This window comes from Pagrus major, chromosome 7 (genome assembly GCF_040436345.1).
Source record: "Pagrus major chromosome 7, Pma_NU_1.0".
Lineage (NCBI taxonomy): Eukaryota > Metazoa > Chordata > Actinopteri > Spariformes > Sparidae > Pagrus > Pagrus major.
Genome location: NC_133221.1, coordinates 14,828,176 through 14,845,300, shown reverse-complemented (window position 1 = coordinate 14,845,300; position 17,125 = coordinate 14,828,176). Strand labels below are relative to the sequence as shown.

At 42.1% G+C, this 17,125-nt stretch overlaps 1 protein-coding gene and 1 non-coding gene across 3 annotated transcripts; both read right to left on the bottom strand.

Annotated features, from left to right (window-relative positions):
- Positions 1–224: 224 nt before the first annotated feature.
- On the bottom strand, positions 225–15,584 carry uba1 (ubiquitin-like modifier activating enzyme 1). 2 transcript variants are annotated; one of them, XM_073469771.1, is made up of 26 exons: positions 15,383–15,584; positions 12,078–12,194; positions 11,938–11,996; positions 11,674–11,842; positions 9,840–9,974; positions 9,648–9,754; positions 9,455–9,545; positions 9,217–9,349; positions 9,031–9,128; positions 8,093–8,239; positions 7,619–7,795; positions 7,272–7,379; positions 7,082–7,162; positions 6,559–6,711; positions 5,464–5,629; positions 5,156–5,352; positions 4,704–4,768; positions 4,163–4,358; positions 3,262–3,336; positions 2,974–3,163; positions 2,711–2,796; positions 2,497–2,589; positions 2,130–2,321; positions 1,719–1,820; positions 1,514–1,614; positions 225–1,415 (listed from the first exon to the last, which is right to left on the bottom strand). In XM_073469771.1, exons 2-26 carry the CDS (start codon positions 12,192–12,194, stop codon positions 1,280–1,282), a joined length of 3,174 nt encoding a protein of 1,057 aa, XP_073325872.1. In that variant the 5' UTR covers positions 15,383–15,584; the 3' UTR covers positions 225–1,279. The 2 variants fall into 2 exon arrangements, with proteins under 2 accessions (XP_073325872.1, XP_073325873.1); XM_073469772.1 differs by lacking the exon at positions 15,383–15,584 and adding an exon at positions 13,703–13,967.
- On the bottom strand, positions 1,973–2,074 carry LOC141000465 (small nucleolar RNA U6-53/MBII-28). Its single transcript, XR_012179539.1, has one exon. It is a non-coding gene; the product is annotated as a small nucleolar RNA U6-53/MBII-28 (small nucleolar RNA).
- Positions 15,585–17,125: the final 1,541 nt, after the last annotated feature.

Sequence of the window (17,125 nt, the reverse complement as noted above, 5' to 3'; positions counted from 1 at the left end):
TTTCTCAGGTAGGCGTTTAGCTGATTCAGGCTGTTTCCTGGACGTGCTCTATAATGACACTTCTGATGAACAGAAGCAGAAGCAAAGGCAGGTTAAACAGGAAAAAACACATCAATATCTTTAAGTTCTGGTTTTACACCACAAGTGACACATTTAATCAGATACTAAATTACATTTATACTCAAACCACCTTCCAAGAAGTGAAATAACCACACAGAGTCAGGTATGTTTTTACATGTTTATTCACTATCACACTAAGTGCTCCCATTTCAAGATACATCTCATTGCCTTGTTCTTATACTGTAATGTCATTTGGAGTTAACAAAGTAGAAAGAAGACAGTTTATGATCTACAAGGTGTGTGCGCCGAAACTTTGTCCGCCCTCCCACCCGCAAAAAATAAAATAGAAATGAACAAAACAGATGAAATATAGGAGAAAATAAAGAGAAAAAAAATGATGTCATGTGCAAGAGCCCCTCCAATGCCACAGAGTGTTGGATGAAGTGGGTTGCAGGGGCGCCTCAAACCGGCAAGGGTACCTATTCTGCCGGCGTGAGATACTCTGATTATTATTCCAGTCAGGAGAGGCTGTTGACTCTGGTTTAAATGAGTCTTCAGGTGCTTCTATAGTTTCAAATTTGGGGTTTCAGGTAGATGCAAGGGGGCTGATGGATTTTCAATAAACGTGTTAACTATTTCTGGGATTCTTGGCTGAACATCTTTTACTTAATGAGGTGCATCTTTAAAAAACAAACAAAAACAGTAATGTGGGACCAGGTCTACGAGACAGGGGTTGGAGGAGGGAAGAGAGCAAGTAGAGTGGAGGGGAGACAGTTGGCTTGATTAAAAGATCCCTCCTTTAGTGCTGAAGGCTAGTAAAGAGTGTGAGGATGTTTCAGAGGGACACTAGCTGGGCGCTGGAGTGTCAAGAGAACACTAAGGCTTATAAATGAACTCAGTGGAGAAGTTCTGCTACTGAGGAGGTCCAGTATACATGCTCCTTTCCTCCCGTGACACCCCTGTTCCCACAGCCGAGCACCAACTGGATCCCTAACACACATACAGGTATCCTTAAATCAGCTTACTGGGGCTATGTACACTCAGGCACAGGTTTACACAAACCACAGGCCTAAAAAAAATCTGATTGATCCAATAGAGCCGACTTGGATCAACCCACCCACCCCATCGATCCCCAACCTCAACACCTCACTTAGAACACCCACCCCCCAACTCCCACCCCTGTCATCCCCACCCTCCTGTGGGTGGGTTAGTGTGGAGCTCAGCGGATGGTGTATCTGACATAGGGCACTTCCACGTCTTCGTCTGACAAGTCGTTACAGCATAGCTCGAACACGAGGGCTTTCACATGCTTGCCCAGCTTCTTTTTGGACACCTTTGTCACAATCTCCGTCATCCTGCAGGACACCGAGGAACACGATTATGACAATGAATTAAACACTCCAATTGTATATGCTAAAGAAAATGCACATGTATGTAAAGAATATATACTCACGGCAGGTCCAGCCTCTCTTTCAGTTTGGCAGCAGGCATGAAGAAGGAATAGAGCATGGACACTCCCTGAGAGAGCATGGTGATCTCCAACTTATGATCATTCTGACAAGAGGGAAAAAAAAAGGGAAGAACAAAAATATTGTTGTTACTTGTACATCTGAAACAGCATGGTGGCACAGTGAAGAGACGAGCTGATGAGAACTTACTTTAAAGTGGTCCAGGAACTGTCGGAGTGTCATCTCCTCCCCATTGGGCTGCAACCCTGTGACCTCGAAGCGATCCCACAATGACCAATCGATTTCGTAGTACTGCAAAAACAGAGCATTGATTCCAATGATGATGTCGGTCACAGAAAGACTTCACAACCAGTTATTGCCTAGGTTTTTGAAATTGTATAAAACAGCAGGGTAGAGGACAAACTAGTAAATACGTTTTGATTTTTCTCCTCAGCACACACTGATCACATCAGCATGAGAAGGTGAGTTGAACTCATTTGCACCCAGGCAGACAAACTGCATCTGCCTGGTGCATCAGTATTAGCATGGCTGGATCATCACTGGAGCTCAAAACATTTTTCTGCAGTGGGGACACATTTGGACATCGAAGCAGTGGCCCACCTTGTGTCTGGGAGCAGCGATGGGCTCAGAGAAGGCAAAGAAAGGCAGGGCCAAGTTCATGAAGCCATTCTTAAATGTCTCCAGCTTCTTGTGTCCTTGGACAATTTTGATGAGCTCCAGGCACACCAGGCCCACCACTGCTGCTGTGGTCGTAGCAATGGCAGGAATGATCTTGCCTGCTATCAGTTTGCTCTGGATTGGATGGTGACGAGTGCCAGCGTAATGAGGAAAGAAAAGGACATTATTATTTGTCACATTCAGCAGGCACTTTCTGGTAGAGATCAGAACATTTGCAAATAATCATCTGGAGTTTAAAAAATGTTTTTTATTCAAAAGTCAAAGCCAGGTCTAAAGTGTGTGCCCCCACCTTGTGTCTGTCTGTGGGGGGAATGTCGTAGTTCTCCGCTCTCAGGTTGGATGCTGCTACAATGAAGTCCATGTGGAAGTTGGTGTCATCATCCTGTCAACAGAGAGCCCACCACCGTCACTCAAACAGAACGACAATCAGTCCAGATTGTGTTGAGGACTAACAGGAATAAAAAAATCTCACAGGAATTTAGATATAGGAGGAAAGACTGTACCTTCTCAAAGTCAATTGGGCAGAGTTTGAACTGGAAGGTTTCAGAAGAGGGCAGCTGGGTTTTCAGCTCCTCCAATCTGGAGTCATCTATAAACAAAGGTCAGTTGAGCATGCGTCTCATAGGATACAAAATAGCTTATAAATTGAATCGGGGTCAATAACAGTAAATCATTCACAGAAACATATCTTTAGCTGAAGCTCTCCAAAAACTTTGTGTGTGACTTTGGATGCCTTGTTGTACATGCACAGATTTGCCCGTCTTACCAACAGAGGAATTGCTGTTCTGCAAGTCCTGATCCGACACGTGGATTTTAACCCCCGAACGCGGGGTAAAGACCGGCACTTTGACATCCTGCAAAATCTTGATCACGCCTGCACGATCACTGCTGCCTGGCAGACCGTACGTTTGGGCATACAGGTTGGCTCCTGCCAGTACATAGTCCATGTGCAGCTCCTACAAAAGAGAGCACCTCTGTCATTACCTTAAAAACTGGATGGAACAGTTCAGAGCAGATAGTGGTCAAGCAGTGTACATAAGAAAGCCATACTTACATTGCTAGTGCTGAATTCTAGGGCATGAGGACACCTCTTTGGGCCAGACCAGAAGGGGGCACCAGAGCTGGTGAGCTGAGACACAAGGAAATTATTAGCACCATTAAAATGCAAAATGATAAAATGTAAATTTTGCAGCAACTGTTCCACAACAATTCTCATCATTTGAAAAGATGTTTTGGGGCATTATATGTCTTAATTGGATTGACAATGACAAATGATGAGAGATGGGAATGACAAGTAACAAATGCCTCCATGAACCATAGCATTGTGGTTAACGGTCTTAATGCCTTAACCCTAACCTACTTATGACATTGCCAGCATCTCTATGACAAAACAAAGCTCTGACTCAACCGGTTTGAAAGATGTAAAAGGCAGGAGACCATCAATGACAGATCGCTAGTTTATTCCAAGTCTAAAGTCCCCTTCATGCTTTGTGTTGCATTTTACAACATACATAACTCCATAAGTGCACATACACTGCTGTGTTGTGTCTGCAGGGGGCTGAGAGAGCTGAATATGATGTGAAGAATGCAGAAGGAGTTGAGTTTTATCTAAATTCTTTGGAGGAATGGGAGAACTGAAGCTCAAACACCAGCAATGACAAGAGTCGTGCATTTAATTGCCTCTGTCTGACACCCAGTTATTTCAGTATTATATACTTCAACTGCAAGAGCAATACTTGGGCACTGCTCAGTACTGAACAGACCTTAAAATCACCATGTGGCTACAATACTTAGCAATAAGGCATGTTCAATTTGGTTAATTAACATAGAAAAAAAAAATTACATTTAAAGGGTAACTTCAAGTTCGCATGAAAATATCGGGGGAAATCCCAGACCAGACATCAAGCATTCGAAGACAACTGTGATATTCATCATGTAGCAAGCTCGATATGTACCTGTTCTGGGGGGAAGTTGTGCAGTAGCTGGCGGATGTTGTTGTTGTACTGACACTGCCAGTGGTTGCGTGCCCAGGCTACACAGTCAGCCCAGCTGTGGGGGCAGTCTGTGACGATACTCTTGTAAACGGCCTCCAGCACCTCTACAGGCTGAGCACCAGGAAGTTTCAGAGTACGCTCCATGAACTTTGGATCTCTGCAACAACAATGATCATAAATTGCATAAGCTGGTTTCAAACGTCCAAGGAGCTGTCACTTTTGGTTAAGCTGTTCACCTTAAGCAGTACCCAAACAGCTTCTCAATATCAAAACCCTAAGAAATACGTCAACCATGCTATGCCCTTTGATGCAGTCATAAAATTTCCATAAACAGCATTACCATCTCCAACTATTAATGTTAGAAGAAATCATTGTCTGCAAGCTTATTAATTCAAAATTTTCTGAATCTAAAATTTCATGTTGAAACAAGCACAATGTATGTGCAGCCAACTACAGTCATGTCACATGCTCATTTTAAAATATGACAGGGAAGGCAACTCACGTGAGGTACTGCATGGCATTCTCCGGTGGCTGTTTGAAAAGTCCCTCAAACTCATCGCGGGCCCACTGAAGAGAGGACATTATGGACACAATTATAAACTCAAGTCACTAAAGTACGAATACAATGTGTAAACTTTAACCGTTTCAGAGAGTTAGTGTTGTTATATGGGGCTGGCAAATAAAATCACTAATTTCTCCATGTAATAATTTCGTGAAAATTCTCTGAAATATTGCAGCAGAATTCTCATTAGAATGAGAAAACATTTTTACCAAAAGTTGTTATGGCATGTCAATTGTGCTCTAGCAAAACACACACACAAAAAAGATACAACTGTTTTATCCTAATAAGAATAAAGTGGCATGACTGAGTTTAACATGTGTGTTTGACTAATAAGACTATCAATTACTGCAATTCTAAAAATTGTTCACCCCCATGCCTGTGCACCTACTGACCTGCAGTGTGTGTTCGATGGCATTTGGGAAGTTCTTGAGGGTACAGATGGGGATGGACTTCTCAGGTGGGTCTTGGCTGGAGCTGTATGACTCTGTGAGGAAGGGGATTACAACCTGGACATTGCCTTTGGTACCCAGAGTACCGGACTCCAGCAAAGGTTTACGGTAGTAAACACACCTCCGATCCATGTACATACCTGCACAAACACAAGGCAGCAGACAGAGCTTAAAGAGGGCCAAACAAATACACACTTTTTTTTAAAAGTTAACACTTAACTAACACTAATTTAAATTCATGTGTCCCTTACGTGCATCAACATTGTCAAGTGCATTGGCTACTCCATCAAGGCTCTCAAAGAAGTCGTCGTCGTAGACTCTCTCTGTGTCAGGACCGACCCTGTTCTGGTGACCTGTGATCCTGATGGAGGGGTTCATCTGCTTCACTGCAGCAGCAGCTGTGTCGCTCTTCATTTTCTGTTGCCACATACATACATACATCAACCTTGACTAGTTGACTGGTTTTAAAGTAAGAAAACACTAAAAACGTTAAAAATTGAGTACAATTTAAACTATAAAGTTAAACATTGTTCTGAAAAAATATGAGTATATCTTAACCACTTAGATAGTCACATTCTTCAATAACAGAAGCTAATTTAAAACATCTTAGATGCAAGAGTTAACTTACATTGTTTTTTTTAACATTCGACTAAGACATATAATGCAAATAATGACAGTATGCAATTTAAATGTGTACATAAATAGAATACAAATGATAATAATCATGACCTTTTCACATTCTGACCAAAATCTACCATCAGTATTACAACTGATGAATAGAAAATGTGAAATTTTGAACAAAAGAGAATTGATACTGTGTTAATACTTCTCAATTACTTGACAGAAGTCCACATAAAAATATTAGATTTTTCTGCATGATTTTCTGTCCTTAATATTGAAGTGCCATCTATCACAACATTCCAACGATTGTTACTACAGCATTTGTCTGTCAGCTGTGTGTTCCTCCACAATTTATGTAACATAATATTTCCCTTGAATAAACTGAGACAAACAATTTCATTGGAACAGTGACACTGTTCCAATATCAATCTGTACTTTGAAATGTCACTGCATTTCATTTCTCATCGCATGAAATAACCAACACCAACATCAACAATGAGCCATTATGACCCCCAGGCATTCTGTGCCTCCGTCTAATGTTGTACCATGACATCATCCAGCTGCAGCAGTCAGATTAAGTGCACTCAGGAGTTACAAGGAACAGGAAATCCATATGTAGAACTGCTTGGAAATACTAGACTCAATCAATAAATGAAGGCCCAACTTATGTGCACTGCCTACTTGATGTCTACCAACAGATTCAGATAAGCAGGGATGAAACTGACCGTAACATCTGATGGTCTGAAGAGGAACTGTCTGTTGAGGTTAGACTTCTCGATGGTGTCCATGTCTGTCACAATGACCTCACCCTCCCCGCCAGCCAGTCCAATCATGGCAAAGTTTTTTAACAGCTCACAGCCAATGGCACCTGCTCCAACCTGGAATGATGAAACCTCTCAGTGAGCAAAGCAAGTTGTACTATATATACCACGTTAAGACATAATTCAACAAACAGCATCCATTTACAGAGGTCACTAGAGAAACACAAGTATTATATTATGCTTACAGGGCATGCTTGCAGTACATCAGGTCAAAAATAATTCAATATGGCAACGTCAGAGACATGTGATTGTTAAAGGATAAGGCTGGCCATATTATCTAAATTTTTATTGACAAATCCCACAAACAGACTAAATAACCGTCTGCTATTTTGTCACTCGATCACTATCACCAGACTCATCCTTTAAATCTTCCTTAGCAACAGGACGCCAGAGGAGGTGTTGGAAAGTTTTCCATTGGCCAACTCACCAGGAAGTAGCGCTGTTTGCCAAGTAAATCCTGCAGCTTGGTGCCAAACACTGCAATCTGCCCATCGTATCGACAGTTCCTCTGGGAGAAAAAAAGAAAAGACAGATAAACAGGTTTAACACCATCGTTTGGCACCATCATGTGTATCCGTCTTCATTATTAGTGTGTGAGATTTGCTCTCAACACCCACCGGGGCGCACTCTTCCTCTGTGAGCTCGACTCCTTCCTCTTCAGCCAGGCACTCCAGGGCATCAAAGTACAGCCACTGCATTATGGGCATGAATTTCCCTGTGCATGCCTAAAAGAACAGAGAGCATGTTAACAAATATTTAAGACAAAACAGAATGACAAAGAAGTCTACGTTGAGACATGCAAGTGCAGTAAATGTCCAAACATGATCACTGATAACATTAATACTGATAACTCATTTCCTTCACTTACAGTATAATAACAGTATATAGTAGTACAGTTTAAAAATCAAATACAAACAAATCAATGAAGCAGATTCTGTAGGACTTCAAACAACACATAACTGACCTTCATCACTTCCTGTGCAGCCAGTCCTCCAATGAAGGCATTGATGGGGGCCAGGTCACCAGCAGCAACAAATGACAACTTTTTGATAAGAGCCTCATCCAACTGCTCCACTTTGGCTGACCCCGTCAGGGCAGAGTTCACCTCTTTGGCCAACGTCAGTAGCTCCTCACCATCAGCCTGGAATACACACAGCTCAGCATGTTACAACAATTTATAAAATGATGAATAAAATTGACAAGCACCAATTCAGTTTTATCTTATTTTTTTTGCTTTGTATGTAATGGCTAAATTAAAAAAGGTATTTCATTTTGAAGACCGACACCAAAGCTATTCCTTACAAGTTCCCCAACGTCACCACAACAAGTCTAAAGACTAATGGCATTGAGCAAATAGTTGTGTGTATCCATAATCATTAAATCAAACCACAGTAACTTTAAGCCATTTGTTATTTAAACCAGTGTGAGTGAGACTTACCTGGTTCCAAGGTGCAGGAAGGTGGTTGTGTTTCTTCTGGAAGGCGTGGATAGCCTGGAAGCCCACATGCAGCTGTCCTGGACGATCGAACTTGGCAAAGTCTGTCATCACAAACTCTGGCTCAACCATGGAAGAAGAGATGGATTTCTGCACGGGAAAGACACACAAGATCGTGAGGTTGGACTTCACATAAAAAGTTCCACTGGTGATCGCAACAGCAGATAATGTGTGTGTCACTATTAATGTGATGACATTTCAGTGTTTCCCACACATTAGATTATTTGTGGCGGTCCGCCACAATATCAACATTGGCCGCCACATATTGATTCTGTTTTTGAAGTCACGCATCCCGTTCTCACTCACTCAAGACAGCCCATCAGTCAGTGAAAAGCATGATGTTATATACTCCAATACAGTGTATGGCGATGTGGTTTATAATCTGCCGGTAAAACTAACGAAGAAGAGCAGGAGGACTATTTAACACAGTTGGCTTGACTGTAACTTCCTCTGCAAAGAAGACGGCTGGCCTCATCATCGAAATCAAGCCCAAACAAAGAGCGCCAGGCCTTGAAGCAAGTTTTTGATGCAACCTTGTGAGAAACTGTAAAGCGGTAATAAAAGTTGCACAACCCCCGCGAAATGACTCGTTTTACTGTCAGAATTTGAGCAATTCGGTCCAATAAAATGTGGAGTCTAAAAGAACCCCCAATTACATTTTATCCCCATTCAAGTTAGCTGGGCGCTAAACTGGAAGTTAGCCGGCTCACACCCTATGGCACTCCAGCTGGACAGCCACCGCCACAATTAAAGTCTGATTCTGTGGGAAACACTACATTTTGCTGATCAGTTGCAGGTGGGGGGGTCGTGGTGGTTAAGGGATGAGGGAAAAAAAACAAAAAACAAAAAAAACTTAGTGAGGAAAATTGGCAGCCACTTACAAAAGCAATCTTCTTGGGCATCTTGACCTGGGAGACAATTCCTCCTCTTACATAATCTGTATAGCCAGTTGTGTCACAGATGCTGAAGGTGTAGGGACCTGGACAGAGATGAAGTCATGTCAATTTGGAACAGCCATAACCAGATTAACCAAAACTTGTCTTTCCCTAAATATAAACAGATCTTACCCAGAACTTTAATTTCCACTGGCTGGCAGCCATTGAGCTCTGTCATACCCTGAACCTCTGTGAAGGTGACATAATCTCCACTCTCAAAGCCATGACGAGCCTCATCCAGACACGTCACAACCCCTGCACTGTCCTGGAGAAACCAAGAGTGAGCAACTTTTAGGATCAAAATAAAAACATCCCCTTATTCCTAAAAGAAGTGAGTGCCCAGAAAAATAATTTCTATCCAACGACTAACCTTCGTGATCATGGAAATCATGGCACTGAGCGGCTGCTCTCCATTGGTGTCATACACTACCATCTCCTCACCAAAATCACAGAAAAGTTGGCTACAAAACAGAACATATGAGCATACATTTTAGACACTGACAGAGAGGTGGGGTATTCACTTCATGCAAACAGTAAATTAACAAGGAGGATCAGAATCTTACCCAAACAGACCACGCGTGTCTGCGACAATCAGCTTGATTCCTTTGCTGTGGCAGAACTCTCCGACATGCTGTTGCTCTTCCAGACTGGAGTTAGTCAGTACTACCACCTACGTTGCAAAAAGAGACATTTAAAATATTCTTTCCTCTCCGAGTGCTGAATGAGTGTGGCGCTAGCTTGTACCAAAGTCATACCTGGAACTTGGTCATGTAGTCTTCAGTGAGGGCTCCAGTGTAGGCGGTCACGGGGACGTAATTGTTGAGTTCAGCCAAACGGGTCTGACTCACTTCTGCTCTGTTCTTGCCAAGATCCTCCTCCCGAAGGTAAAACTGACCACACAAAAATATATAAGATGTCAGGGAAGAATTGATACAAAGTCAACTAACAAATAGCTGCCAATAACAGAGAATGAGTGCCAAATATGGCTATAAGGGAGGATAGAGGCCATGTCCTCTATGTTTTCAGATTGAACTGAAGATCACTTTTGTCTATGCTATATTTTGGAAAAGTTCTCCATCCTCAGTGAAATCCCTAAACTTAGAAAAAAAGTCTAAATATTTCCATCTCCTCATTCTGTTGGCTGAAAAATCGAGGTAATCACAGCCTTAATTTAGTGCAGAAAGAGACAAAATGTAGTGACTTCAATTAGTTTCACACAGTTTAAACCTCTGTTCGGTCAGGCTAATGAACCATGATTAATTTAGTATTTCTATATAGCCAAATACACAATTAGTATTTTTTTGGCAGCAGCGACGCTCAATTGAGCAATCAGAGACAGTTATAGCTGACAAGTTTGCTGCATAACTCAAACAGGTCTGTGCATGAATATCTCATTGTTTAAGAAAATGTGACACTGACAGTCAGGTTTATCCAGCTAGCAGAGTTCCATTTTTTTTTTTTTTTTTCAGTTTTTAGATGTACAAATATCTGGCTTGTTGTGGAAAATATGGGTTTTCAAAATTTAGCTAATTGTGGACATTGCCTAAGATTCAGTGGCTGACTCAAGGCCACCTCCTATAAAAGATGGATGACATGTCAAGTGAGGGGCAGAAATAGAAATAGCCTATTCAAATCAGCTTGAATAAAAAAGGAGACTGGGACAAATGCCAGTGGCCAAAATAGAAATATTTCTGTGCACAAGGTTAAACTCTGGACTCTAGACTGGATGATCACAAACACAGCTCACATACAGCTCTAATCACAATCATACATTTCTGTCACATAAAAAGGGCTCTCTGCTGAGCCTCCCGACTTAACACCTGAGCATTCTATTCACATGTTCATTTGTCTGTTCTTTAAATAGACAACAGAATTCAGGGTCTCAGGCAGATAGGCCTAAACAATCTCTCCACTATAATGATGTCCTAAAACAGGCTTTAGCTCTACTATGATTATGACCCAGGGAGAGGCCACCCACTGATAAATCTGGGTCAGTCCATGGTTAGCAAGGGTGGGGGTGGCTACAGTGCTCGTTTTTGGATGTCAACAATACAACACGAGTGACTCATAACAGATAGAGGGGCACTGCACTTTGGAATAAGGCTTAAAGACCATGGAACACCAGATAAATCTCTAAGTACAATGGCTTAGTGAACCGATGTCTGTATGACTGAAAAAGAAAATCATATACAATAGAACCGATCAGAATTTGTTTGATAACTTCCAGATCGATAACCCCACCGTCAAACTACTATATTATGTGATTTTAACATGTACATATCTCATTCATCTAAAATGTATGCGTGATGCTTTATCATCTCATTAATACTACTTAAAGGTTAGGTTGGAAACCTAATTTACCTGTTGGACCACTGACTAAATGACAGCTGAAGTTGAACCAAAACTAGTAGTGGCAGTAAGCCTGATGATGAAAGGAATTTTGATAAATGTTTTCCAATTCCACTAAAAAAAAAAAAAAAAAAAAAAATCAACCACAAGTTTTCTACCCAGATTTCACAGTCGTTTTACTTAGCCTTGTCACCGTGGTTTGATCTATTGTAAAATGTGAATGTGAGTGTTTCCACACACCTGAGAGGAGAGATCCCTCCATTCTGCTACTCCTTGGTCATGCACAGTGACACTTCTAACTCCTCCCAGGATGACATTTTTAGCAATCTCCACTCCAAGACCTCTCATACCAGAGACGAGGACATTGGAGTTTTGCATGCGCTTCATAGCTTCATGGCCCAACACGTAACTACAGAAGGAGAGAAAGTATCATCATTACAACTATGCATTGCTTCGTCAGGTTTCCTTTCGATAGGACAAGAATTTTACAGAGATTATGCTTACAGTTGTCTGGAGTACAGGCCTTCATCGATCTCAGCATCATTGCCATTCTTAGCCATGCCCTGGGGAGACACAACAGGGGTTGCCTTGAGTTTGTAAGACAAGTTTATCAAATGGTCTTAAGTTTATGTGTTAGTGCTTACGTTGGCAGGTGTGTGGGACAGATCAGTTCTGACAGAGTTAGAGGAGGAGCAGTGGGATCCCGTCTTCGTGTCTGTTCCTGACAAGCGACGCTTCTTGGACAGCGGCGAGCTGGACATCTGTGCAATAAAGGACAATGTTACACCAGGTCATACAAGGCACAATAACTTGCTTGATGTAAGTGCTCAATATTTTCACTTTACAAGTTTATATCAATTTGTTTACAATAGATAAAATATTGGGAATTTAAGTTTGAAAGCTTTAACAATTCTTTAAAAAAAGAGAAGAAAAAAAGACAACACTGAGCACATGCTTCTATTTAGTGGGAACAATGGCTTCCAATTCAGATTCAGCTAAGTGAAAAATACATAATTCAAAGCTATGGCACCATTGTGAGGAGCGCTCAGGCTAAATGCTACCGAATCCCCTTCATGCTGAAGAGAGGATTTCTAGTCTAGGGAGCAGCTGGGCTGGATGCAGGCCAAACACAAACCTGCTAGAAAACGAACTGCCTGAGAAGAGACATGAATAGCAGCATTATCAGTTCTTTTCATGCTCAGAGACAGCGCTGGCTTGTTTATGTACTTCCATTGTGTATTATACCGGTATTTAAGGACCGCCAACATCGTTTCAACAAAAACAGCTGAATCATTAAAAACTTCACTGCGGTAAAGTGAGCAACACCTCACGATGGCTTGCAGGTGTGGACACGGACAATACAATGTCGTTGTAACTATCATCGGTATGAAGACAAAAAAGGGCGTTTATCAGGAAAAAAATATCGAAAAATTTGACATCCAAGTGAATTGTGCATAACGGAATAATCCGGCCAAACCCAGTCACTTCGGGAAGTGAAATAGGCCGCAGGATCTCGAACATATTCCCACCCCACGACAAACGAGAACAGCCACAATTTCCGCATCCAGCTGCACCTTCAAAGTCAAACCCAACCGTCTATAAACCCTCCTACAACGTAAAATGAATAAAACGAGTTGGGCCGAGTTTTAAACAATTAACGTCACAATAGGCTTAAAATAAAATCCACATTTCACTGTAACCTGAACTGTCGCCGTTCGTCAAAAATGAAAATGAAGGCATCCGGCATGATACAGCAAAGCACCGAGCCACCCGCTTCGAGCCGTTACTGTAGTTCATTTGCACAACCTAAAACATAGCTGGTAACAAAACATTTTAAAGCATTTAACGTTTCAGAAAGGTGGATCAAATGTCGGTTAACAACGACGAGAGCAAACAGATTAAGCAGGTTACGTGCCGCTAATCAGTTAAGTGATTTGGCAAGTAGACCGAGTCGTAACATTAATAACTTAAAGGCAAGAAAACACCAGACTGCCAGCCGATCCATTAGCAGCTCGGCCTAGGCCTGCATTACCCCCAGTGCGGAACACAACTTTACAAGCTAGCAGCTGTAGCTATTCTGCAACCTGCTCGCAAAAGATAGCAACGGGTTTAATTTGACAGCTAGCTAGCACAGCTCCTCCAATACTGTGGTTTAACGCTTCAGCACCTGAAAAGAGACACCGTTTAACTTTGACGCTAATTTTGAGTATTTTCTGCGAATGAAAGACTAGCCATTACACTCGTGCTCCATTGATATCGCTTTTCTTACCAATAATCCTTCTCGGTCCCTTCCCAATGCGAACCCGCTCCTCTCCCGCAGTATCTAGATGTCAGTAATATCGATGGCTGGAAATTCGACGGTTTGTACAAAGACGAGAAACGCGATGCGGGATTAGGATGGTCTGCACTATACTGTCGAGTCACTATGTCGTTGTGCCGAGAGTCTCTTCTATGTAATTGCGTTGCTGGCTTTGCGACTGCGGACGGGAACAAAACCAAAATGGCAGATGGGGAGAAAGGGGCGGAGGAGCTGTGACGCATGGGCTGAAATATTCAACAGGAAAGGGTGGCTGCGAGCATGCTGCTCAGCCAGGCGCTCTGCTCATTGGCTGCCGAGCCGAAGCCACAGCGCATTCATCCCGCCCCTGCTACCAGAAGATGCATGCCATGTATATAACTGTACAATGAACTGCAGGACCTCTAGCAATCCATTTAAGAAGCATCATGCATTTATTAATTAAGCGTGCACAGAGCGTGACTGATTCAATTGCAGGAAATTAATGTTCTTTCCCCGTTTTTCAAAGTAAAAACCCGTCCACCGGTGGTGAATGGAGACAATCAACAACAGCATCTTTGTTTCAGTGATAGGTTAGCGAGAAGTCGCCTCGTTGTGGAACTAAACTGCACGCACAAAACTTACACCAGACATGCCTCCATGCACTACAAAAGAAAATAACACATGTTAAGAGTGTAACCCATTATTATCACTGCAACGCCAGCTGGGGAACTGTGGTTTTAGGATGCACTTTCCGGAGTTCAGCAAAACACTCACTTGTCAAGTGTGCTGCAATGATAATTAAGACAGGTACAACATTAGGCAGGCTACTTGTTAGCTATATTGATGCTGAGCGTCTGGGCCCTCAGTCACATTGAGGTTAGGGGTGAGCATTCCTTGCCGAGGAGGAGTATTGGGGGAGGGGGTGCCTGGCAAATGACAAAGGCCCTGGAAAAGAGTGGGCCGCATATTCTCGGGTACACATGTCGAGGGGATCCCCATTCTCATCTTCTCGCTCCGAAATGATAAAAAACACAATTTTCCACTATTCTATCCGAGGTGAGACGTAAGAATATCATCCACGTTAACAGGCTTCCCCCCCAACTTGACAAGCTAAGAGGAGACATTGGCCAATATCTCGTTACTGTGGTAACGTCGATTGTCGCGCTGTCGAAACGTTAACCGAAATACATCTGTTGAGACTCCTACTCTATCATACTCTATAAAACGCTGCGTGCTGCAAGTTAGCTAGCTCTAGTGTCTGCCTCTCAACACTGCGTCCATCTCATGTTTGTAGCCAACTAGCTCTCCAGCTACCGTTAACGTTATTTATCACAGAACGTTAATCAAGACAGCACTCTCGTGCACATAAAATGTGCAAATGCCAATTTAACATCAACAGTTAGGTGACAGTGGCTTGTTAGCAACGCGTAGCCGAAGGGGGCAGATGAAATGGTTGCGAAAGCCGACGGCAACTAACGTTAACGACTACCAATAACGCAGATCAAACGACTGCGTAGTTGTTAGCTTGTGTGCGCTAGCTTTCAAGCTATCTAGCCACCCAACGACTTTTTCCTACTTGTGCCGCTACGTTAGCTAACTAGCTACCGTTAGCCAAACTAGCTGGGGCTAACATTACCAAGACGGGAGCTTACACAAGTGTGCAGAACTTACCACATCCGATATTACTCGGCCTGATCTGTAGTATTAAAATCGGCTTGTATTTAAGCAAGAATCCTAACAAACAACGTGTCAATTCAACACCGCCGTTGACTGCAAACTGAAAAGTGTGTCAGGGTGGCGGGCTCAGTGTGAGTTTTTCCGCTGGACGGTTGCCTGCCCGGCTGTTCCCGAACCGTTTCCCCTCACTCTATTTCAGTTGAAAGCAAAGCAAAGCAGCAACATGTGCACGTTACAGGCACAACCATCATTCTTGCCCGGAGGGTTTACCGACATGCGTATCTGATTGATTTGTCGTAAGTAGATTTTCTTATTCATCTTTAATGTTCAATAACATTATCTAGACGATTAAACATATTTATTTCCACACTGCTACGTGGTTTTATCGTATGTTAACTGTTTAGAAACACGAATATGTTTTCCACCCCCCCTGTCTTCACAAGGATGGACTAATCCGAAGTTCACGCAAGGCCAGATGGGACTTGTAGGCATGGCGATGCAACATAAAACTTCTGTGAGAAATCATTGGATAAAAGTTATTTCAACTCTTTCACTGGAAAAAACAAACATACGTGTAATTGCATTTATAGCTAAGAGAAAACTGTTTTTAAAGGTTCACAGGAAACAACTCACGAGCAAGATAGTTTTTGTGCTTTTATTGAAAGACTTGCAAACAGCACAGTTTACATAGGGACAGAATTGTGGGTGCTAGACTTGTTCAGGAGAAAAGCACAGAACCTGGTAATACATAGATCCAAAAGCAGAATGAAATTCAGAAAGACGTTTTTTACATGATAAAAAGGAGCAAATATAGACAACACTGTCCATTTAACAGTAGCCTACCAAATGATTGTGGCGACAAAACTGGAGAGAAATGAAAACAAACTTTCTGGGCAAAACTTGGAAAAAAGATGAGGAAATAAGGTGTGTTTGTGTTTGTGTGTGTGTGCATGTGTGTGTGTTACTGCAAAGCCTTTATACAATATCTTGTATTTAAATATTTTTCTCAAGCTCTCAAACAGGTGTGGAGCAAGACTTTGGGTGACATATCAAGTTTAAATACACTATATAATAAAACAATCTCCAGCAGCAGCCAAGTGAAAGGCTTGATCAGTTCAGTTTCACATACTTCTGTACAACTGTGTGACCGCAAGCTCATGATTTTGCAGCCTCACTATAGAACTAATAGCTACATAAATAAAAAGGAATGGGAAATAATGCAATGGGATGCTTTGAAAAAAGTACATGTCAGTTTGGATATGAGGAAGTATACCACATGGGAGAAGAGCAAAAATCAGGATCCCAGTTCTTTGTATGTATATACATTTTGTAGGGAATAACGCAAATCATGACACTTCCTCAACTGTTACCTCTCATGAAAAACAGAGAACTTTACCACAATGGTCTTGTTTGTGTAGATTCATGATTTGCAAACTGCGCAGAGTGCTTGGATTACAGTATGAGGAGGTTGTGTGGTGAGCATTCATGCATACAATCTGGATTTGAGATGGAAAAAAGATTTGAGATCTTTCTTCTGTGCAGCTCTTATACAAGGAGTTACAGTACACTACTCCCTACACACCCCAGTCACAAGAGTATCTGAATGCCATAGGGAGATTTCTCTTTAGCAGTATTCTCAATATGAACACACGTCCAAACCAAACAACAGTGCATGGTTACTTTTGTTCTGAGGAGCAAGTGGATGATACTTTTCAGTGATTCAGAGTCTTTAAATCC

Bases quoted from the DNA above. Each gene is read 5' to 3' on its own strand.
- uba1 (XM_073469771.1), bottom strand. From the start codon at position 12,194: ATGTCCAGCTCGCCGCTGTCCAAGAAGCGTCGCTTGTCAGGAACAGAC. The intron at 11,997-12,077 runs GTAAGCACTAAC...GTGTCTCCCCAG, and splicing joins TGTCCCACACACCTGCCAAC to GGCATGGCTAAGAATGGCAA. The intron at 7,163-7,271 runs GTGGGTGTTGAG...TTTTTCTCCCAG, and splicing joins CAGAGGAAGAGTGCGCCCCG to AGGAACTGTCGATACGATGG.